The 24,881-nt window shown below is 35.6% G+C and overlaps 2 protein-coding genes across 2 annotated transcripts in view; both read left to right on the forward strand.

Moving 5' to 3' along the window:
* Nucleotides 1-24,881, forward strand: part of LOC123250119 (sodium-coupled monocarboxylate transporter 1-like) — a 183,521-nt gene that overhangs the window by 38,347 nt on the left and 120,293 nt on the right. Inside the window, exon 5 of the mRNA XM_044679155.1 lies at nt 15,829-15,983. Within this exon, the coding sequence (XP_044535090.1) occupies nt 15,829-15,983 (155 nt within the window). The remainder of the gene's footprint in view (nt 1-15,828; nt 15,984-24,881) is intronic.
* Nucleotides 1,056-2,834, forward strand: LOC123249036 (bifunctional purine biosynthesis protein ATIC-like). The gene has a single exon (XM_044677996.1). The coding sequence runs from the start codon at nt 1,056-1,058 to the stop codon at nt 2,832-2,834; it is 1,779 nt and encodes a 592-aa protein (XP_044533931.1).

Here is a 24,881-nt window from a genome sequence, read left to right on the forward strand (position 1 = left end):
GGGAGATTGGTCTGTAGCTTTCTTTCTCTGTTTTTGGTCTACCTGGCTTTGGGATCAGTACCATATTTGTGTCATAAAAGGAATTTGGTAGGACTCCTTCATTGCTTATCATATCAAATAATTTGTATAGTATTGGGATTAGTTGCTTTTTGAATGTCTGATAGAATTCACTTGTGAATCCATCAGGTCCTGGTGATTTTTTCTTAGGGAATTCTTTGATGACTTGTTCAATTTCTATTTCTGATATGGGATTATTTAGGTATCCTATTTCTTCTGCTGTTAATCTAGGCAATTTATATTTTTGTAAATATTCAACCATATCTCCTAAATTGTTATATTTGTTGCCATATAATTGGGCAAAATAGTTTTTAATGATTGCCTTAATTTCCCCTTCATTAGAGGTGAGGTCTCCCTTTTCTTTAATACTGTCAATTTGGTTTTCTTCTTTCCTTTTTTTTATTAGTTTGACCAGTACTTTGTCTATTTTATCTGTTTTTTTTTCAAAATACCAGGTTCTAGTCTTATTTATTAATTCAATAGTTCTTTTACTTTTGATTTTATCAATTTCTCCCTTAATTTTTAGTATTTCTAATTTAGTTTTCATCTGGGGTTTTTAATTTGCTCGCTTTCTAATTTTTTGAGTTGCATGCCCAATTCATTAATCTCTGTCCTCCTTAATTTGTTAATATATGCACTCAAGGATATAAATTTCCCCCTGAGTACTGTTATGAGTAAGATTAGATTAGCTGGTTATTAGGTATTGATTATATATTGATTAGGAAGTACCTAGCAGGAAGGAGCTGGAGCTGGGAATTCCAGGTTGGAATGAAGGAGGAGGAAGTCTATCTGTGCTGTGTGTGGACACCATTAGTGGTAGGCAAAAACTGTTGCCAGCCTGGGAGACCTCAGAGCAAAGGACACCTTGCATCCTGTTTTCCCCTGGATCCTGTGTGGTGTGGCATTTAAGGAAAGAACAAGAGAAGAGGACAGTGCTCCAAGCAAAACCCTTACTGCTGACCCGCTCAAAGAGCCCTCAGACTGCCGCTTCCTCCAGCATGGCTTCCCGCCAGCTCGCCTTGCTTAGTGTCTCTGACAAAACAGGATTGTTGGACTTTGCCAAAAATCTGAATTCAGTTGGTTTAACACTGGTTGCTTCTGGAGGGACTGCAAAAGCTCTCAGAGATGCTGGTCTCACAGTCAGAGATGTTTCTGAACTGACAGGATTCCCAGAAATGTTAGGAGGACGTGTGAAAACACTGCATCCTGCAGTACGTGCTGGAATCTTGGCACGCAACTCTCCAGAAGATCAAGCTGACATGGCCAGACTTGATTTCAGTCTTATAAGAATTGTTGTTTGTAATCTGTATCCCTTTGTGAAGACCGTGGCTTCTCCAAATGTAACTGTTGAGGAAGCTGTTGAAAAAATTGATATTGGTGGAGTAACCTTACTCAGAGCTGCTGCAAAAAATCATGCTCGAGTGACAGTAGTGTGTGAACCAGGAGATTATGAAGTGGTGTATACCGAAATGCTAAATTCTGATACTAAAGATACTACTATGGAGACTAGACGGCAGCTAGCATTAAAGGCCTTTACTCATACTGCTCAGTATGATCAAGCAATATCAGATTATTTCAGAAAGGAATATAGTAAAGGAATATCTCAGATTCCTTTAAGATATGGAATGAACCCTCACCAAAAACCTGCACAGTTATATACAGTGAAGCCCAAACTTCCTCTTACAGTTCTGAATGGATCCCCTGGGTTTATAAACCTGTGCGATGCCTTGAATGCCTGGCAACTGGTAAAAGAACTCAAGGAAGCTTTAGGTATTTCAGCAGCTACCTCCTTCAAGCATGTCAGTCCAGCAGGTGCTGCTGTTGGAGTTCCACTTAGTGAGGAAGAGGCTAAAGTTTGCATGGTTCATGATCTCTACAAGAGCCTTACTCCTTTGTCAACTGCATATGCAAGAGCAAGAGGAGCTGACAGAATGTCATCATTTGGTGATTTTATTGCTGTATCTGATGTTTGTGATGTCACTACTGCTAAAATTATCTCCAGAGAGGTATCTGATGGTATTATTGCACCTGGATATGAAGAAGAAGCCTTGAAGATTCTTTCTAAAAAGAAGAATGGAAGTTACTGTGTACTTCAGATGGACCCATGTTACAAACCAGAAGAGGATGAAATTCGTACTCTTTTTGGATTACATCTAAGTCAGAAGAGGAATAATGGTGTTATTGACAAGTCCTTATTTAACAATATTGTTACAAAGCATAAAGATTTGCCTGAATCTGCTATCAGGGATCTCATCGTAGCTACTATTGCTGTCAAATACACCCAGTCCAATTCAGTGTGCTATGCTAAGAATGGTCAGGTAATTGGTATTGGAGCAGGTCAGCAATCCCGAATACATTGTACACGGCTTGCAGGAGATAAGGCAAATAATTGGTGGCTTAGACATCATCCTCGAGTGCTTTCAATGAAATTTAAAGCTGGAGTAAAGAGAGCAGAAATCTCTAATGCAATTGATCAGTATGTGACTGGCACGATTGGTGAGGATGAAGATTTGGCCAAATGGGAAGCAATGTTTGAGGAAGTTCCTAAACTGTTAACTGATACAGAAAAGAAGGAATGGATTGATACATTGAAACAAGTGGCTATCAGTTCTGATGCATTTTTCCCTTTTAGGGATAATGTAGACAGAGCTAAGAGAAGTGGTGTAGAGTTTATTGTGGCCCCCTCAGGTTCAACTGCTGACCAGATTGTGATTGAGGCTTGTGATGAGCTTGGAATTACACTCATTCATACAAATCTTCGACTATTTCATCATTGATTATGATTAATGGATTATTTACAAAAATATATTGGAATAATTGTCGACAATAATGTATATGAAAAATTCTATTGGATGTCTTGTAAAAACAAATTTTAGTGCTTATCATTCTATGGATTTTGAAACTTTTGAAAAAGTTATATTAGAAAACTCAAATCTAAATCATGAAAGTTTATATAATTTCGTCATTGAGGATTGAACAGCTACTGTATATGATCTTTTCCAATGGACCATCTTTATGTAAATGTGCATCTCAGGTCTTTGGAAAACCATCTAAGCAGCACTTATATGAATATAGCCAAGAAATAATCATGAAGGACTGAGCAGTGAAAAGACATGTCAAAAACTGTACTTTTCCTTTAGGTCCTTCTCAGAACTTATTTTTTTATGTCAAAACAGATTATATGTTTGTGTCTACACACATATACATTCATATGCCCTTACTATCTATATCTAACATGTAGTTGTTTGATTTCTAAATTCAAGTAGATTTGAAAAAGCAAATTAGAATCAACCATAGAAGTTGGTTAACTACTCACTCGAAGTGCTATTTGGGTAGCCCTTCCTGTCTGTCAAGATGTAGTTAATGTCCCATCCCTGTCTCCTCTTTTAAAAAAAAAGAAAAATGTGGCCTAAGCTTCCCACTGGTATGAAACAGAAAATTTTCTCTAAAGAATGATGATAGTTACATGTTTAAAGGAAAAACGGACCTTTTCAGACTGAGCCTCAGGCTCAGGTTGGCCCTTCCTTGTTTTCTCTTTATATGGATCCTCTAGGACTAATCATTTGAGCCTTTTGCTTAGATTTTGTGTTGAAATGCCTACAAATGGGTGATAATGATATTTCTTTTGTTTTTAACCTATTTTTTTTACTGCTTTATATCCGCACAAATTAAGTTTGCTTAAAGTAGACCTAAAGTGTAGAGGCAAAAATATGACAACCTTAAAATTTTTTACAAAACCAGTGCTAGAATTAGCAATCTTTTAGTTTTGTGTGTTTCTTTATAAATGTAGACCTTTTGATTTCATTGATGTAGAAAACTCCTGGACAGATGGGTGGCTCAGTGGACAGTGAGCCAGGCCTAGAGACAGAAGATCCTGGGTTCAAATCTAGTCTCAGATACTTCTCAGCTGTGTTACCCTGGGCAAATCATTTAATCCCAATTGCCTAACCCTTACTATTCTTCTGCTACGGAATCGAGAAAGTAAGGGTTTAAAAAAACAACTCCCATTGAAGATTGGTGAGAAAATTCTACCAGAATGACAATTATCCTGCCACTTAGAGTATTAGAAACATTCCTGAGGTACTAAAACAAGATTCTTGATTAGTGTCACATACCAATATGTTAAAAGTGGGATGTAAACCATTGTCTTAATAACTCAGGCCCTCTCGCCATCTGCTGTTCCAGGATGCATTTAATAAATGCTTCCTCATGACTTAAGAAATCTTAACTTCATTGGTGCAAAGAAAAGCCCCAGGTTCTACTGACGTGGATGGCATCTTTTTTCCCAATGAACTCAGCTCAAGTGTGCCTTAGGTTGAGCTATCTCAGTTCTCTAAACATCCTCACAGGCAAGTTTATTAGCAGTGTCATTTAGTCTATGCCAGTCATATTGCCAGTTTTCAAACAACACATTGATTTGCATACAACATCCATATTTAAATAAAACATTCTTTGGAATGAACCTTCCAGAAAGAATTTGGGCCTAACCTAATGAAGAAGAAATTAGACCTCAGTGGTCTCTAATCATTTCTGTTTTAGGTTTTGTGAAGGGAGTGAATTTTTTAGCATGTTGGGGTTTTTTTGCATTTTAAAAATCTTGTTTTTTAAAATTCTCTTATTCCTACAGTTCCTTTCAATTTTTTCTATGTGATTTGTGAACTGTGAATTAAATGACCATGTTACTCAAAAAAAAAAAAAACCCTTACTGCTTAGTTCCTGAGACAACTGTAGCTCCTCGCATCCAGACATCATCAGTGGATTGCAGTGAGAAATCCCAAAGCCACAAAAGCCCCAGCTGTACTCAAGCCTGGCAGGTTCCAGGTTTGAGGCAGAAACCCAGAGACTCCAGTATAGCTCCTTGGGCCCTGTTAGTTAAATAGCTTAAATTAGTGTAGTGAATTACTCCTTCCCTGTCCCTTTGGGTTTTGTTATTAGGTGTTAAGATTTTAGAGTAGTCATTCCTATCCCTCCTTTTAGTTGTTTCTAATTAAAAACCAATTTCACCTTGTTACCTTTTCAGTTAATTCAAGGCCTCTGGCCAGAGTGACAGTTGGCTGTTATTTTTTCAGTTGGGAGTGGTGTAGCTGTACAAGACTTCAGTGATCAGTTTTAGTCTCTCTTACATCCCAGAGAGTGTTCCCACAAACCCCATAGTTGATTTTAATATCCCTGGTGACCCCATTACTTATATTTTCTAACAGAACTGCTTTGGCTGCATCCCACAGAGTTTGGTAGGATGTCTCATCATTGTCATTCTCTTCAATGAAATTGTTGATTGTTTCTATGATTTCTTTGACAAATTGGGTTTGGAGAATCATATTGTTTAATTTCCAATTAGTTTTTCATTTGACTGTGCAGGTGCCCTTACTAATTATTATTTTTTATTGAATTATGATCTGAGAAGTTTACATTTATTATATCTGCTCTTTTGCATTTGTTTGCAATGATTCTATGCCCTATTACATGGTCAATCTTTGTAAATGTACCATGTACAGCTGAAAAGAAGGTGTATTCCTTTTTGTCCCTATTTATTTTTCTCCACATATCAATTAAATCTAATTTTTCTAGGACTTCATTCACCTCTTTTATCTCTTTCTTATTTATTTTTTGGTTTGATTTATCTAGATGTGAAAGAGGAATATTTAGATCTCCCACTATTATGGTTTTACTATCTATTTCCTTCTTGAGCTCTGCCAGTTTCTCCTTTATGAATTTAGATGCTATGCCACTTGGTGCATACATATTGAGCAGTGTTATTTCCTCATTGTATATACTGCCTTTAATCAGGAGGTAATGACCTTCCCTGTCTTTTTAAATCATATCTATTTTTACTTTGGCTTTGTCAGAAATCACAATTGCCACTCCTGCCTTCTTTTTCTCATTTGAGACCCAAAGGATTTTGCTCAAGCCCTTTATCTTAAACCTGTGTATGTCCTCCTGCCTCATATGTGTTTCTTGTAGACAACATATGGTAGGATTTTGGTTTCTAATTCATTCTGCTATTTCCTTCCTTTTTATGGGTGAGTATATCCCATTCACATTCAGAGTTATAATTGTCAGTTGTGCATTTGCTGACATTTTCATATCCTCCCCTATTCCTACCCCTTCTTCTTAAACTATTTCCTTTTAAACCAGTGATTTGCTTTAAGCCAGTATCCCTTATCCCCTCCCTTGATTAACTTCCCTTTCTACCCCTTCCCTTATTATTCCCCTCTTTTTATTTTAAAGGCCTAATAAATTCCCTCCCCCTTCTTCTCCCCTCCCTTTTTTGACCTCCCCACTTCCCTGCTCCCCTTGGTTGATCCCTTCTGACTTTCTCAGTAGGGTTAGATAGAGTTTTATATCCCAATGGATAATATAGCTACTCTTCCTTTTCCAGGTTGATTATACTGAGAGTAAGGTTTAAATATTACCTCTTAATGCTCTCTTCCTCTCCTTCTTATAATAGTATTTGTCCCCTCCCCTTCCCATGCCCTCTTTGTGTGTAATAGAATATCCTATTTTTCTCATTCTTTTAAGTTTCTCTTGGTGTCCCCTGCTATTCACCCCCTTCTTTTCTACCCCCCCATATTATCTTAGACCATTTAGTGTTCCACCCTCTCCCTATGAATTATTCTTCTGATTACTATAATAGTGGATACTATAATAGTGAATAGAGTTCCCTACAGAGAATTATACATAGCATTTCTCCACATAGGAATACAGATAATTAGATCTTACTGAGGCCCTTAAAAAGGCAAATTTAAAAATTATGAGTTTTCTTTACCCTCTATTTCTTATTTACCTTTTCATGTTTCTCTTGATTTTTGTAGTTGGATATCAAACTTTCCATTTAGTCCTGGTCTTTTCTGTGCAAATACTTGGAAATTTTCAATTTTGTTGAATGCCCATACTTTTCCCCTGGAAGTATATAGTCAGTTTCGATGGGTAGTTGATCCGTGGCTGAAGGCCGAGCTCTCTTGCCTTTCTTAATATCATATTTCAAGCCTTGCAGTCTTTTAGCGTGGAGGCTGCCAGATCCTGTGTGATCCTGATTGGTGCTCCTTGATATTTCTATTTTCTCTTTCTGGCTTCTTGTAAGATTTTTTCTTTTATTTGAAAGCTCTTGAATTTGGCTATTATATTCCCTGAAGTTGCCCTTTTTGGGTCTAGTGTAGAGGGTGATCTATGGATCCTTTCAATGTCTATATTGCCCTCTTGTTGTAAAACTTCAGGACAATTTTGCTGCATAATTTCTTTTAGTATGGAGTCCAAGTTTCTATTAATTTCTGCTTTTTCTGGAAGACCAATGATTCTCAAATTGTCTCTTCTAGACCGTTTTTCTTGGTCTGTCACTTTCTCATTGAGATATTTCATGTTTCCTTCTATTTTATCCGTCCTTTGACTTTGTTTTATTTGTTCTTGTTGTCTTGAGAGATCATTAGCTTCTAATTGCTCAATTCTAGCCTTTAGGGACTGGTTTTTGGCTATAATCTTTTGGTTTTCGGCTATGATCTTTTGGTTTTCCTTTTCAATCTGGTCATTTCTGGTGTTCAATTTGCTTATCAGTTCATTTGATTTCTTAGCCTCACTTTCTAATTGCAAAATTCTGCCTTTTAAACTGTTATTTTTTTGCCTGATTTCCTTTTGAGCTATTTCCCATTTCTCTAGCCAAATCTTTCCCATCTTTCTCATCATCTCAGATTTGAACTTTTAAAGAGCTTGTGACCAGTTTTCATTATTTTGGGAGGGTTCAGATGTGATTGCTTGTTTGTTCTCCTCTTCTGTTTGCTCTGTTGTCTGGATTTTCTCTGTGTAAAAGTTGTGGAGTGTTAAAGATTTCTTCTTGTTGTTGTTAATCTTTCTCTTCTGCGCTTCCTGATTATGGGTTGCCATTTTTAGCCTAGCCCCTTCTCAGCTTTATCCTCACGCTCAGGGTTTGTCTGTGCTCTTTAGACTCCTGAGGTCTCAGGTCTGGTTATTCTCAAGGTCAAGCCTCCTGCAGATACCCCTTGCTTTATCCTCTGCAGGAGGCTCCTTTACAAGTCTCAGGGTGCTGCTTCTATAGTCTTATACCCTGCTGCACTGGTTCCCCACTCAGGGTTTCAGAGCCTTCACTCGCGCCTGCGCTCAGTGTCAGCACTCAAAGTCCGTGCTCATTCCTAAGTCTTACTGCTCTCAGGAGCAGGCTCTGGAGCTGCCAATGACTCAATGGGTGCCCCAAACTTGCTCTACTTCTTTTGCGCTGGCTTTGGCAATGTAGGTGGTGTGGGGGTGGAGGGGGTTGCTCAGCCATGATTTAATGAGAGCTATTTCACCCCTTTTTAGCATGGAAATTCCCCGATTCCACGTACCTTTCATGCTGTGCCCTGTTGTGGGGTCCCTTCATTCGTCTGGATTTGTTTTTATGTCCCCTTGAGGAGTCCTGAATGTTTCAGTTAGGAGAGTTTATGCAGCTGCTCTTTACTCTGCCGCCATCTTAACCAGGAAGAATAGCTTATCTTTTGAAAGGAAAAGGTGATACCACCTTTCAAATGGTTCTCTTAAATGAATGTACAATATTTTTTGTTTTTTTTAAACAAGTTAGTGGCTCATTCATTTATTCATCCAGTACCTACTATGATTTAAGCATTATGAAAGATAGATGGGTAAATAAGGTAAATCTCCAGCTTATAATTATGTAACACTAGGGGGCAACTGGGTAACTCAGTGGATTGAGAGAGCTAGGCCTAGAGACAGGAGGTCCTGGGTTTAAATCTGATCTCTAACACTTCCCAGCTGTGGGACCCTGGGCAAGTCACTTCACCCTCATTGCCTAGCCCTTACCACTCTTCTATCTTAGAGCCAATACACAGTATTGATTCTAAAATGAAAGGTAAGGGTTTAAAAAAATTATGTAACACTAGAATCAAAGTAATTAATACATTATTCAGCATATCAGTGCAAAATAAGATAATAATCAATGAAGGTCATTCAGGTATTCTTAACCTGAAATATTTGAAATTTTTTTCAAATATACTTTGGTAACTAAATATATTTAGTTACCTTTTGAACTGTACAAGTTTTATTTTAGGCATTTCAAAATATACTACAAAGGGATTCATAGTCTTTGCCACAATGCTAAAGAGGGGCCTAGTCTTGTGTGCATGTTACTTAAGATGATAAATTCCAGGGAATGAGCATTGCCAGTAGCTCTCAGGTCAGTGAAGTCACAGGTCTAGCTTCTCTCTAGATTTCTATGAATAGGGTGTTAGGAAAGTTCGCAGAAGTGAGATTGACTTCCACCTGAGAAGATAAAGGGAAGTTTATGGAGTTATATAAGCCAAACCTATTCTTGGGGAGAAACTGGGCCTCTCCTAGGTCTTGAGGTGAGCATTTCTTCTGACCACTTGCCTTCATTGTCCTATTTGTTTTCTGTTCTCTGAATTATGAGACATAGTTTGTACCATTCTTTTAGAGATTTGAATAATATTTACAAAAAGGTACACTTTTTTTAAAATAATATTTATCTCTCTAGAATTACATGTAAAAACAATTTATAACAATAACTTTAAAAAATTATGAATTCCAAATTATCTCCTTCCTTTCCACCCTATATCCCTCAGATCCTTATACTTCCATGTCTCTTAATGTATATCTTGTTCTATAACCTGTATCTGGTCATCCCTGTAAGTATATGTTTAATGTAGGAAGAGAAGGAAGAAGAATAGACATTTATTTTATTTTTTTTAACTTTTATTTATGTCCTGGGGACAACTCAAGGCCTGAAGAGCAAAGGACCAGGCAAATGGGATTAAGTGACAATCTCTGGGTCACACAGTTAGGAAGTGTCTGAGAACAGATTTGAATTGAGTTTCTCTGCACTCCAGGCCTCTCACTATCCACTGTGCAACCTAGTTGCCACAGGAATAAAGGTTTATTAAGGGCTTACTATGTGCCAGGTATTGAGCAAAATGCTTTACAGGTATTATCTCATTTGTTCCTTATGAGATTTGTTCCTGTGATTTACATGCTACTCTTATTCCTATTTTATAGTGGAGGAAATTGAGGCAACTATCGGCTTTCTCTTGCACATAGAAAATAGTATAAATGATTGCCTGGTGGATTGATTAAAACTTTTTTTTCCTCACTCTAAACAATTATGGCGATATTCATCTCCTCCATGCCATTCCTTTACGATTCATTTCACAACTTTTCTCTTGGAGATATCTGAAGTTGAAGACTTAGAAGAGAAAATACAGTTGATGATGGAATTAAAAGCCACTGTAGGACTACGTACAATCAACTTTTCAAATGGTACATTTCCTGAAGCTAGATTTCAAAACATTGAGTTGGCAATGTGTTCTTCCTGGAACTTATCAGGATCTGAGCTCAGTGAAGCCATGGCCCAGGAGAACAATGAGAAGCAGGTGCCCCTGCAGTGATCCACAGGTTTCTGTAGAAACCCTTGAACCAATGGCATGTGCTCTGCTGCTAAAAAGATTTCCTCCAGAGGCAGCAGAATGGTGGGCATATAAGCCCCAAGCAGCAGCCTGTGGTGCAGAGAGGGGGCATAACTGCTTTTGTAGAATTTCTACTGTCAGTTAAGGTTTTAGAATCTTGAGAAAAAAGTTTCAGTTGGACTTGGGAATTCATGGAGGGAACCAGGGTCCAGCTGAGGTCCTTCTTCTTGAGATTGAAACCTAGCTTAGTTTTGCAGTTTTTTGAGATTTGTTAATTTAGATGAATCCTTTGAATCTCCCTACCCTACCTTATTTCCTACCTTCATTTCCCTTACCTGAATATCTGAGAAGAGTGAATAGGAGAGTGAATCAGAGAGTTAGTTTAAATCTGTGAGAGTTTAGTCCTTCCCTGGCAACAAATTATTTGTTGAATCTTTATATCCAACTTCCAAACCCCTTTTGATTTCAAAAATCACCTTGAGAGCTGAGTAAAGGTAGGTCCTTTCTCAGTCTCACATTCCTGCTTCCCTTCCCGCACCTGAGGTTTCTCTGAGCGGCTGTTAGGGCTTCCTTGATCCTTTTACCCTAACAATCTATTCTGAGAAGATAATAAACTCCTTATGTGTTTAAACAAGACCTTTGCTATTTCATTAGTTGATTAGTAAGAGAGGGAGGAAGAGGAAAAGAGAAACAACATACCCTCCAGGTTTGAGGGAAGCTGAGGGTATCTGTTTTGAAGGAAGTGTAACTTCAAAACAAGTCCTTTCCTGTGATACTGACTAAATCCTGTAGTCAATTTCAATCTGTCTTGGCTGATTCTAACTTGGCTGTATAGTGTCCTTTACTTGAAGGGATCAGTCTATTTCCCTTCAGTATTTTGTCTTTAACCTGAGTCCCAGTCTGTATTTCCCTGCTGCTGTTTGTCTGCTTAGATTAATTCATCCTCTCCCTTGAAACCCTTGTTACCTCAGTGTTATACTCCCTGAACTCAGACATTACCTTATTTCTCCTGCCACCTCAACTACCATCCTTCATCATTGAACCTTCCTCATCCAATATATTGCCTTAACTTCCCTACTACCTAATCTATTCCCTTGATTACCTCCAGCCTTGGGTCCCTTGCCTCGTCTTATTCCCTGATCCTACCAGTTGTTACTCTAGCTTCAGCCTCATATTATATCCTGCACCTCCCTATTATATCCTACCTAATCCTCATATTACATCTTCCATGTCCCCTATAACATCTGGCAAGCACAGTCAACCAAAAACCTACAGTCTTCTGAACCAAAAGAAAATGAATCTGGCAAGAATGACATTTGTGTTAGGCAGTCTTTCCTTACTGGCTTGGTCTTTTATGCAGGGACTATATACCTTTTGGCTGATAAAGGTACCAAATTTAATACAACAAATGATTGAAATTTATGATTATTATAAATGGTTTGCCTTTACATTAGCCGAGTATATATGATTCATACCCACAGCTGTAGCAATCATTCTGTCTCTCTGGCACTTCATGACAATCTCAAAAGCGGTTCTGACTCATCTATACATTTACTACAAGGCATCTTCTCCAAAACCTGATACTGAATGCACGGAACTAGTAGAAAACATCAAGCTACTGTTCCAGGTGTTGAAACAAATCTGTGAGGGCAAAGAGCTAGATAAACACATTATCCTACAATTAGAAATAGTGGAATCCAAATTCTTAGGACAAAAGAATACCGAGAAAGAGCAACCTATCCAAAATGCTGTGGTCTCTGTACTCCCAATAGTGGACAGGACTATTGTTCAGTCTGGAGAGGGGGTGGTGCACGTTAAGACATACAAGGCATTCACTCCTAGTGATATGGAAGTTTTGAAAAGGCGTTTCCCCAAATTCTATGAAAAACCTTACAAGAGTTTGAAAGAATTAAAAAGGGTGTTCACTCTTTTTAACCCTAGTTTTGATGACATTAAATTTCTTTTGGGGGAATTTTACTCTCCCTTGGAAAAGAAAAACTCCTCAATGAAACTAGGATGAATCCCAATTTAGAGTTGTGACCACAGGTTCATCAGGACCTGGACTTCACACAACACACTAACATGAGATATTTGTTAAGATGCAGAGCAGATCTTGTCGAAGCAATGAGATTACATGCAAAAATACCAAATGCCTGGCAGAAATTCGAAAAACTGAGGCAAGGGGAAGAAGAACACCTGAGAAGTTTTTTTGATAGAGTCATTGAAGCTGCAGAAACAATTCTAGGACTTAGGGACACACATGCCCGGGATACAATTGACCACATAAGGAGACAGTTTGTAAAGGGAACCTCAATCCCGATACAAAATTATTTCAGACAAAGTTGTCCACAGTGGGAATCCCTACCACTGGAGGATGTTAGGCAACATGCAGCGTATATACATGATTCAAGATAGAAAGAAGCAAGACTGGCTAGGCAATCCAATAATGATAAAGATGAGGTTATAGCAGATTTAAAGTTCCAATTGAAACAAGCAAAATGAGAGAAGGAGATAGAGGAGGTGAAGAATTTTGCTCTCCAAACAAGTAGAAATCAATTTAGACAACCTGCTAACAGCACCCAAAAATCAAAATCGTCCCCACATTGCTATCTATGTGGACAGATTGGGCACGTCCTTCATGTTTGTAGATTTAGGCAACAAATAGATTTTTCAAGAAACAATAATCAAAGAGACAGATAACAGAAAGACGTTTTATAATTCAAAATGGGCTAAGAATAATGAATCCAAAAGAAATGATGAGAATAAACATGGGGGTGCATGCTGCCTGGAAACCTTCAGTGTAGCATGTGGAGAAGAGACCATTAGACTCAGATCCTAAACTTGCAGGAGCTGGGTGAGGCAGAAGGGTTACTAGACATTTTTAGCAATATGACCCCTCACTTTCCTTATTCTATTTTCATCTTTAAGACTGGTTTCTCAATATATATCAAAACATCACTAGACAAGAGACCTCAACCTTCCTTTCTCAGAAGTAGATCAATCCAACCAAAACAATAAGGAAGAAAGAGGTTAAGAAATTAAATAGAATTTTAGAAAAGTTGGATATGATAGATGTCTGGCAAAACTGAAAGGAAATAGAAGGAAATAGAGCTTTTCTTCAGCATTGCATGGAAACTTCCTAAAAATTGACTACATAATAGGGCATAAAAAGTTCCCAGTCAAATGTAGAAAAGCTTACATACTTTCAGACTGTAATGCTATAAAATTTTCACTGAACAAAAATAGCTTAAAGAAAAACTAAACATTAATTGGAAGCTACATAATCTTATCCTAAAGAACAAATGAGTCAACGAATGAATCATAGAAATAATTAAGTTTCATTAAAGAAATTGCTATGAAGAGATAACTTATCAATATTTATGGAATACAGCCAAAACAGTACTTAGGAGGAAATTCATATATATAAATGCTTACATAAATAAAATAGAGAAAGAACAAATCAATGACATAGGCAGTCTTAAAAAAAAGATAAAAAAGAACAAATTATAAATCCCCAATTAAATACTATATTGATAAACCTGAAAATCAAGAAAGTAATAAAAGCAAAAGTAAGAAAACCATCAAACCAATAAATAAATCAATGAGTTGGTTTTATAAAAAAAATTAAATACAGTAGATAAGTTATTGGTCAATTTGACTTTACAAAAAAGAAGAAAACCAAATTTATCAGTTTTAAAAACAAAAAATGTGAAATCACAAGCAATAAGGAAGAAATTTAAGCAATTACTCAAAGTTATTTTGCCCAACAATATGTAAATAAATAGGACAGTCTAAGTCAAGTAGATGATATAAACTTCCTTGATTTATCATAGAGGAAATAGAATACTTAACCCCATCAAAGAGAAAGAAATTGAACAAACTATCAAAGAATTCCCTAAGAAAAAACTCTAAGGCCAAATGGATTCACAAGTGAATTCTACCAAAAGTCATAGAACCGCTATCTCCAAAACTGCATAAAATATTTGGAAAAATAGAGGAAGAGGGAATTCTTCCAAACTCTTTTTTTATTAGGAGTCAAAGAAGTATAAAACTGTATCTTATTGCCATCTTAGTAGATGCCTTTTCTTTGAGCTAATTGTGTCTACTTGCTGAGTATTCAAGCTAAGCTCCTCACTGGGGGGCAAATAAGCTGCATTTTTATAGCCTAGAAAGGGTCACAACAGCACAAAACCATATCATATTGCTCTGTTTTAAACAAATTTAACAAATTAACATAATTTTTTCCTAACTTGCTACTTATATTTAATCAATGGTTTAAAAAAATCTGAGTTCCAAATTCTCTCCCTCCTAGCCCCTTCACTCTCCTTGATATGGTAAGCAAACTGAAAGCAATTATCTATGTGAAGTCAGGAAAAAAATATTTCCATATTAGCCTTTACAAAAAGACAGGAAAGATAAGGAAAGTGAAAAAATTATGCCTTAATTTGGTATCCTAGTTTATCAGTTCTTTCTCTGGAGGTAGATACCATTCCTCATTATGAGTACTTTGGAAATGCCTTGGATCATTGTATTGATCAGAGTAGCTAAGTCTTTCACAGTTGATCATCCTTATAATGTCGCTGTTACTACACACATTGCTCTGGTTTTGTTCATTTCATTCTGCATCAATTCATATAGGTCATTCCAATTTTTCTGATACCAATCTGCTCATCATTTTAAAAAATGCAGAAATATTCCATTGCCATCATACTTCAGCTTCTTCAGCTATTCCATATTTGCATGGGTATCCTCTCAATTTCCAAATATTGTTATCATAGAAAGAGCTCCTATAAATATTTTTTCACAAATATATCCTTTTATTTTTTCTTTCATCTTCTTGGGATACAGACCCTAGTAGTTGTATTTCTAAGTCAAAGGGTACATATACAGTTTCACAGTCCTTTGGGGATAGTTTCAAATTTTAAAATAATTTCTAATAATACATTTTACTTTCATGAATTGTAATATGAAAGATTGAAACATAATCAAATGTTTTGTGACAGTTAACAGTGGTATAATTCATTTAAAAAATGTTGAACGTAATAAGTATCTAAACTCTTCTGGGTACAAAATCTTTTATACCTGTCTGCCAAATTTTAATAAAATCTATAAAGACTTTGGAATGTTGTTCTAATGTGGAAATGTTTCTTAATTACCAATTTGTTCCAATGTGGCAAGATAAACCACAAACCCAACTTAAAGTATATTTGGCGAATTTTCAGAAGTCAAGTTTTGCTGTCAGCTTCTTCAAAAGTCCAGTTAGTACAGAGTTCCAACTTTTCCAGGTACAAAATAAATATATTAATGACAATGAACTTTTAAATATTTTATATGTATCCTTTCATTTTAGGGAGGTCTCAGAGCTGTTATATGGACAGATTTTTTTCAAACTTTAATTATGGTATCAGGATTCCTGACAATTATTATTAAGGCCTCAATTCTTCAAGGTGGAATTTCAAATATCATAAAACACTCTCAACAAGGAGGAAGACTTAACAACTGGGAGTAAGTTGATTTTTTCTTTGAAATTTTCTTTAATTTATTTTAATTAAAAGATTTTATATTACATGTAGAGGAAGTATAAAAGAGAATTGTGTTGGAATAAAAATAATAGCTAACAGTTATATACTGCTTTAAAGTTGGAAAGGGTAAGTATTATAAGGTTGGTAATACACATTTTTTACATTTTACAAGTGAGGAAACTGAGTCTCTTTGAGGTGAAGTGATGACCATATGGTCATCTGGCTAGTAAATAGTGAAGTCAAGATTCAAAGGTCAAGTGTCTGACTCAAAAAACAGTACTTTGAGAAGTGTAAAGGACAAATTCAGTTTTAGCTTTGAGATTTCAGGAATTATGCCTAATGTTCAATTCAGTAAACCTTCTGTGAAATCCTAATATGTAAATGATGCTCTGCTTTTCTATTCATGAATACTGGCTATGAAAGAGCTTACAATTTAATTAGGGGGTTTCATGTGGATTCCACTGACTCCTGAAGGATTACTGAATGCATTTCAAGGGGGGAAGGAGGCTATGAATTTGAATTAGAAAAAATACATCTTTATTTTCGGTGACCTCTAGCTGAAATTTATTATTTTAGCTTATTTTGTGCACTTAAAAACATTATTCTGAAAATGTGTCCGTAGGCTTTATTAAACTTCTAAAGGGTAAAGGCAAGAGGGTGGAACAGAATGTATTAGGCATAAATTGAGAAAAAAAGGCAGGAGTAGCAATCATGATCTCTGAAAAAACTGAAGCAAAAATATATCTGATTAAAAGAGATAAGGAAGGTAATTACATACTGACAAAAGGCAGTTTAGACAATGAGGAAACATCAGTACTCAACATATATGCATCAAATGGTCAGTACTCAACATATATGCATCAAATGGTATAGCATCTAGATAAATAGTAAAACTTTTTGAGGGAGACCTCAACCTTCCTCTATTAGATCAAGATAAATCAAACCAAAAAATTAATAATGTAAGAGATAAGAATTAATTTTAGAAAAATTAAAGTTAATAGATAACTGGAGAAAAGTGAATAGGGATAAAAAGGAATATACCTCTTTTCAACATTATATTGAACATTTGCAAAGATTGGCCATGTACTAAGGCATAAAAATATTGTAAACAAATGCAGAAAAGCAGAAATAATAAATGCAATATTTTCAGATCATAATGATATAAAAACTATAATTAGTAAGAGTATATAGAGAGGTAAATTAAAAATTGATTGAAAATTAAATAACCATATTCTCCAAAACTGGTAGGTCAAAGAACAAATCATGGAAATATTTACTTATTTCATTGAAGAGAATGACAATGAGGAATAAACATATCAAAATTTATGAGATATCACCTGAGTGCCTATATTAACAAAAAAAGAGAAAGAGGTGATTAAAGAATTGGGCAAGCAACTTAAAAAAAAAAAAACTAGAAAAAGAACAAATTAGAAATTTTGATAGACCAAATTGGAAATACTAAAAATCAAAGGAGAAATTAATAAAATTGAAAATAAGAGAATTATTGAACGAATAAAAAAACACAAATAAAACAGATAAAGTATTGATTAATCTAATTAAGAAAAACAAAAATGAGAACCAAATTAGCAGTATCATGAATGAAAAGGATGATCTCACCTCTAATGAAGAGAAAATTAAGGCAATTATTAAGAGATATTTCATCCAATTTTATGACAATAAATATGGCAATCTGGATGAAATGGACAAATATTTATAAAAATATAAATTTCCAAATTAAAAAACAAGTAGAATACTTAAATAAATCCCATAACAGAAAAAGAAATTCAACAACCCATCAAGAAAACTCCCTAAGGAAAAATCACCAGGGTGTAAAAAATGAAATAAATATAAAATGATAACTTTAAAGATATTATGATTTTTAAAGACCTATTAATAGCCATTAGAAATTGAAGCCACATGCCGTTCTAGCTTAGTTAGTTTAAAAGGCGCACCATTGCCTACTATCCCCATGGTGGATAGGAATCAAAGAGGAAGTTCAACTTCAGCCCCTCAGTTTTATCTCTCTGTCTACATCATTGCCTAAGGACAGGAAACCAGTGGGCTCATGGGAAATGTAGTTTGAGGACCCCCAAATTTCCAGAAACATGTTCCCCCAAGAGGAAAGGGAGACTGGTTTTCTTGAAGACTCTTGTAAACATAACCAACTTTTAAATTATAGTAATTTGGGGATAAAAGGACAAAACCAATGATCCAATGATTGCTAGGCACAATGAGAAAAAGCCAATTAGGGGGCAGTCCCCTTTGGCATAACAGTGTACATTCAAAACAAATGCATTCAACCCCCCACAGCTCAATCAACTGCACCCCAAAGTTCATTGTTGATCTTCTTGATGCAGTGTAGGGTCTCTGCAGGCATCTTCATGGTGCCTTCTCCAAATAGGTTCATAGTCTAGATTCTGGGAAAGTAGCAAATTTCTTATCCTGAAATTACTCTCAAAAGAATTTAACCTTTACATTATAGATTATAATACATACATACATACCCCCCTGAAGATAATTATAACCCATTTCCCCCTGAAGAGGATGTTGACCAACATCCATATCAGCTAAGGATACATGACTGAGTTATGGGGGAGTATGAGTCAATTATCAAAAGAAATCCAAAAACATCAAAAAATCCAAAGCAAAGATAAGGAAAAAATACTTGTGGATAAAATATAAGTAAATAAAGGAAAAATAAACTTATAACAGGTTCTTGAATCAAGGTCCAATTAAAGTGATTTATGTAATTATGCACTTACCCAATCAGTAGCCAAGACAATAGAAACTTTCCATATTATAAAAGAAGAAAGGACCAAATTTTTGTGTGTAAAGGAAGTGTCATTCCTTGGTCTGATTTACGTTTACTCTCAGGGATAGAGTGGGCCAGGATGATGGCCAACCTTTAGTACTTGTCTGGCAGTATAGTAGTATAGTACAAAGTGTCCTACGTCTTAACATAAGTCGTGTCACAACCTTGAATCTCACACCAGGCTCAAGTCCTTTAGTATTGGCATGGAAGTTCATCAGTCCTACCTGGATTGGTATGGTCTTTTTTGACCTTGTGTTTCTAGACACTGTGCAGTTTCTCATCAATCACCTTGGGATTGGTTGGTCTCCTTGACCTTGTGCTTCTTTGCACTATATAGTGGCTCTTTTGTTTCTATCTCCTGGAATCAGACATAAACATTAATCACAGCCCCATAACATTCATCAATAAATGGCAGGTTTCCACAGACTAAAGTTTTTGAGTATGCATTAATATTATATTATATATATATATATAAATATATATATGTGTATATATATAAGCTTATGTTGCTGCTAAATAAAAAAAGATTAATATTGATAATGTGTTCAAGTACAAAAATGAGAGAAAAAAGAAACTCAAATTTATATTGCATATACAAGGGAAAAATAATAAAAGAATGTTTTAAAAATAAAAAATATATAGCTTAGAATCAGCGAAAGGTTTCTCACCTTAAAATGAGATCAAATTCCTTTTAAGATTTCCCATGAACTATTGTGTGAGTGTAAATGATTTTTAACAAAATAACATATATAAAAAAACAAAATAGTAGTAGAGTAGACAATGCACATTCAAATAAAGTACCAAAAATTCCCCAAAATTACAATAAAACATTTAATGACAATAGCAAACAAACCAATTATTATATAGGATTCACAGGAGTTTCTATATAACCACTCACTGTGATATTTTAAAAATGTATACTTGTCATAAATTCAACAGATATAGTAAATCATTCAACCTTGGCTGAGTTATTTTTTAACAAAATCCATTACTGCCTGCATCCAAATGTTGGGTAGAGCCTAGAAAAAAAAAACAACAAAGCTGATAAAAAACTTTTTGGGTCTAAAATATCAACAAGAATTTTAGATCCTTATGGTGGGAAAGTAAATTAAAATAGAATTAAAATATCATGCATGCAGGAGCACTTTTTGGCTTCCTGCTTTATATATAAAAAGTTTTGGTAGAAACTTCTATTTGGTTCTTTACCTTTTAATACAACATTCTTTATTATATATGTATATATGAATGAAAACCTATCATCCATTCAGAAGGTACTGGGCATCTAAAGTCATTTCTAAAGACCCCTTATAAAATTGCAATTTAAATTCTTAAGTCATTATATTCTCCAAGGTTGTATAAGCAACATGTGACCTCAATAGTTAAAATGAAAATTCCAGGATACATAAGACTTATGGGCTTGTTTACAATTATAATGATTAGTAAAATCATAGGGAAACGGGACAGATAAAGAATCATATAACAGAATAGATAGTAATTAGATTAATACAGATAAACTTTAAAAAATTTAAACCTTAAAGAGACCAGCAAATACAATAATATAAGCAAATAACAAGCAATGCAGTCAAAACCCTTTTTACCAATTCCAATAGATTTGTTCACTATTAGGGAGGGGAGATAAAACTCAAATAGNCTTTATATATAAAAAATTTTGGTAGGAACTTCTATTTGGTTCTCTACATTTTAATACAGCATTCTTTATAATGTATATATGAAAAACTATCATCCATTCAGAAAGTACTAGGTATCTAAAGTCATTTCTAAAGACCCCTTATAAAATTACAATTTAAATTCTTAAGTCATCATATTCTCCAAAAGTTGTATATAATTGTAGCCAGTTTGGATGGAGTCCATTCATCATCATATGTGACAATTAACAAAGGCAGAATAGAAGAAAAGACTTGTATAGCAACATATGATTTTGTGAAAGGGTTTGTATAAGTTGAATGCATTTTTACAATGATATTGTTCAGTAAAATCATGGGGAAATGGTAGAGATAAAGAATCATATGGCAGAATAGATATTAATTAGCTTAATACAGATAAACTTAAAAAATTAAAATCTTAAAGAAATTAGTAAATACAATAATATAAGCAAATGACAAGTTACAAGTAGTGTAGTCAAAACCTCTTTACCAATCCCAGTAAACTTGTTCACTATTAGGAAGGTCCAATAAAATCAGAATTTATCTAATAGCCCAAAACACAGTAGTTTAAAATGAGTCAGTATAACAAAAAGATATTGATCAGATTAACATATGAACTGAAAAACAACAAAATTAAATCATAAAGCAAACAATTAACAAAGTACAATAAGATACAGAGACTTTCAAAACACAGTGGAGTCTGAGAATGCTTAAAATCTCAGACCCCTCCCCCACAGGCAGAGCAATGGAAGCCTAACTGGAAAAGTGGCAGCCTGGAAAACTCACATGGAGTGGGGTGTTAAGAGGCAGAAGCTCTCCTCAGGTAAAAACCCTTTAATGTCTAAGAGGAACCACAACTGGGCTTCCCTTTAGGAGGCTAAGTATTGTCTAAGAGGAAACACACTCGGGCTTCCAAAGCAGGCAGTGAGGAAACTCTCATCTGTGTACAATGAAAAAGAAGGGGGGGGGTATATTTCCCAAGCCTCAGGAGATTGACTCCAAGCAGCTTCAGGATCAGCAACAGCAGCTGGAGCTCTGTTCCCAGGGGAGGGATAGGTGGGGGTGGCCAGTGGTTGAAGGATCAGCAGCCCAGGGGATGAACAGCAGCAGCAGAAAATAGCAGCAACTCTGCTCCTAGGGAGGGGCGACCCCACATCAAGGGGATCAGGAACAACAGGCACTTTGGGTTGGCAAGGAAAGTGACTTTTCCCTTTTGGACAAGAGCTCTCAGAAAAGCCAGGTGGCCAGGGAAAATGGGAAAAAGAGAAAAAACAAAAATAAAGACAAAAACAAAAACACAAAAACAGCAGCAGCATGACAGCAGCTCAGAAGAGAGTTTGGTGTTCTCTCAGAGCCCTTAGGATGTGGGGAGGATGAAAAGCCATGGCAGGGAATTTATCTTACCTAGGTTATCTTAAAAAAAAAGTTTGAGAGATCTTTTCCATCCCTTCATGATTGCCATCAATGTAAAAAATAAAATGAATATAAAAGGATAACTTTAAAGATATTGTGGTTTTTAAAGATTTATTAGTAGCCATTAGAAAATGAAGCCATATGCCATTCTAGCTTAGTCAGTTTAAAAGGTGCACAGTTGCCTGCTCTCCCCATGGTGGATAGGAAGCAAAGAAGAAGTTCAACCCCAGCCCCTCAGTTTTAGCTCTCTGTCTACTTCATTGAATAAGGATAGGAAGCCAGTGAACTCATGGGAAATATAGTTCAAGGACCCCAAAATTTCCAATAACACAAGGGCCAGATGAATTCACAAGTGAATTCTATCAAACATTTAAAGAAAAATAATCCCAATACTCTACAAACTACTTGATGAAATAGGTAAAGAAGGAGTCTTACCAAATTTTTTTCATGACACAGATATGGTACTGATTCCCAAGCCAGGAAGACCAAAAACAGAGAAAGAAAACAATAGACCAATCTCCTGATTGAACATAGATGCAAAAATCTTAAATAAAATACTAGCAAAAAGACTATATCAAGTTATCACAAGGATTATTCACTATATGAGCAGGTGGGATTTATACCAGGAATGCAAGGCTGGTTCAATAATAGGAAAATCATCTACATAATTGACCATATCAACAACCAAATAGCAATCACATGATTATCCCAATAGATGCAGAAAAAAACTTTTGAAAAAATACAACACCCTTTCCTATTGAAAACACTAAAAAGTATAGGAATAAAATAGTCTTTCCTCAAAATAATAAGCAGTATTTATTTAAAACTATCAGCAAGTATCATCTGCAATAGGGATAAGTTAGTAGCATTTTGAATGAGATCAAGAGTGAAGCAGAGATACCCATTATCACAACTAATATTTAATATTGTACTAGAAATGCAAACTAGCAATTAGAGAAGAAAAATTAATTGAAGGAATCAAAGTAGGTAATGTAGAAACTAAATTATCACTTTTTGCAGATGACCTAGAGAATCCTAGAAAATCAACTAAAAAGCTAGTCAAAATAATTAATAACTTTATTTTTTATTTTCTTTCTTCACTTTTTAAGGGAATTTTTCCATGTTTCCATGATTCACTTTCTTTCCCTCTCTTCTTCTCTCCCCATACCTAGAGCCAACAAGCAATTCTCCTGGGTTTTACAAATGTTGTCACTTGATATCTATTTCCATATTATTTATTTTTGCTATAAAGCAATTTAAGGCCTGAACCAAAAATTGCATACCCATATATACATGTGATAAGTGATGTCATATGTTTTGCTTTAGCATTTCTACTACCATAGTTCTTTTTCTCAATGTGGATAACATTCTTTTACATAAGTCCTTCAGGAGTGTCCTAATTTGCTGCATTGCTACTAGTAGCAAAGTCCATTACATTGGTCATTCCACAATGTTTTACTATCTGTGTACAATGTTCTCCTGGTTCTCTCATTTCACTCTGCATCAGTTCATTGAGGTTTTCCTAGATCGTATGGAAAGATTCCAGGTCATCAATCTTTACAGCACAATAGTATTCCATCACCAGCATATACCACAATTTGTTCAGCTATTCCCCAATTGATGGACACTCCCTCATTTTCCAATTTTTTTGCCACCATAAAGAGTATGGCTGTGAATATTTTTGTACAAGTATTTTTCCTTAATATCTCTTTGGAGTACAAACCTTGCAGTGCTATAGCTGGATCAAAGGTTATGCATTCTTTTAAATCCGTTTTTGTATAATTCCAAATTGCCCTCCAGAATGGCTGTACTAATTAACAACTCCACCAGCTGGATCAAAGGGCAGACATTCTTTATTGCTCTTTGGGCATGATTCCAAATTGCCATCCAGAATGGTTGGATCAGTTCACAACTCCACCAGCAGTGCATTAATGTCCCAATTTTGCCACAACATTTTGATATCCTCTCCTAGTTCTACCCCTTCTTCTTATGCTATTTCCTTTGAAAACAGTGGTTTGTTTTAGACCAGCCCCCCTTGTCCTCTCTCTTGATTTACTTCCCTTTCCACCCCTCCCTTATTATTCCCCTCTTTTTCTTTTTTAAGGCCTAGTTAATTTCCTCCCCCCCTTCTTCCCCTCCCTTTTTTAACCTCCCCACTTCCCTGCTCCCCTTAGTTAATCCTTTCTGACTTTCTTAGTAGAGTTAAATGGAATTCTATATCCTAATGGATATAGCTACTCTTCCCTCTCAGGGTTAATTCTGCTGAGAGTAAGGTTTAAATATTATGTCTTAATGCTCTTTTCCTCTCCTTCTAATAATAGTATTCATCCATCCATTTCCCATGTTCTCTTTGTGTGGTATAGAATATCCTATTTTTCTTATTCATTCACATTTCTCTTGGTGCCATCTACTATTCACCCTCCCCTTTTTTCCCCCACTCTGTGTCATCTTAGACCACTTTGTGCTCCAACCTCTCCCTATGAATAATTCTTCTAATTACTATAATAGTGAATACAGATGGGGGCAGCTGTGTAGCTCAGTGGATTGAGAGTCAGGCTTAGAGACAGGAGGTCCTAGGTTCAAATCTGGCTTCAGACACTTCCCAGCTGTGTGACCCTGGGCAAGTCACTTGACCTCCATTGCCCACCCTTACCACTTTTCCACCTAAGAACCAATACACAGAAGTTAAGGGTTTAAAAAAATAAAAGTATTAAAAAATAGTGAATACAGATTTTGAAAATTACACATAACATTTCTCCATATAGTAATACAAATAATTTGACCTTATTGAAGCCCTTAAAGAGACAAATTTAAAAATAAGAGTTTTCTTTCTTTCTCCTCTGTTTCTTATTTACCTTTTCATGTTTCTCTTGGTTTTTGTGATTGGATATCAAACTTTCCATTTAGTCCTGGTCTTTTCTGTGCAAATACTTGGAAATCTTCTATCTTGTGGAATGCCCAAACTTTCCCCTGGAAGTATATAGTCAGTTTT

The sequence above is a fragment of the Gracilinanus agilis genome, chromosome 5, assembly GCF_016433145.1.
Source record: "Gracilinanus agilis isolate LMUSP501 chromosome 5, AgileGrace, whole genome shotgun sequence".
Classification (NCBI taxonomy): domain Eukaryota; kingdom Metazoa; phylum Chordata; class Mammalia; order Didelphimorphia; family Didelphidae; genus Gracilinanus; species Gracilinanus agilis.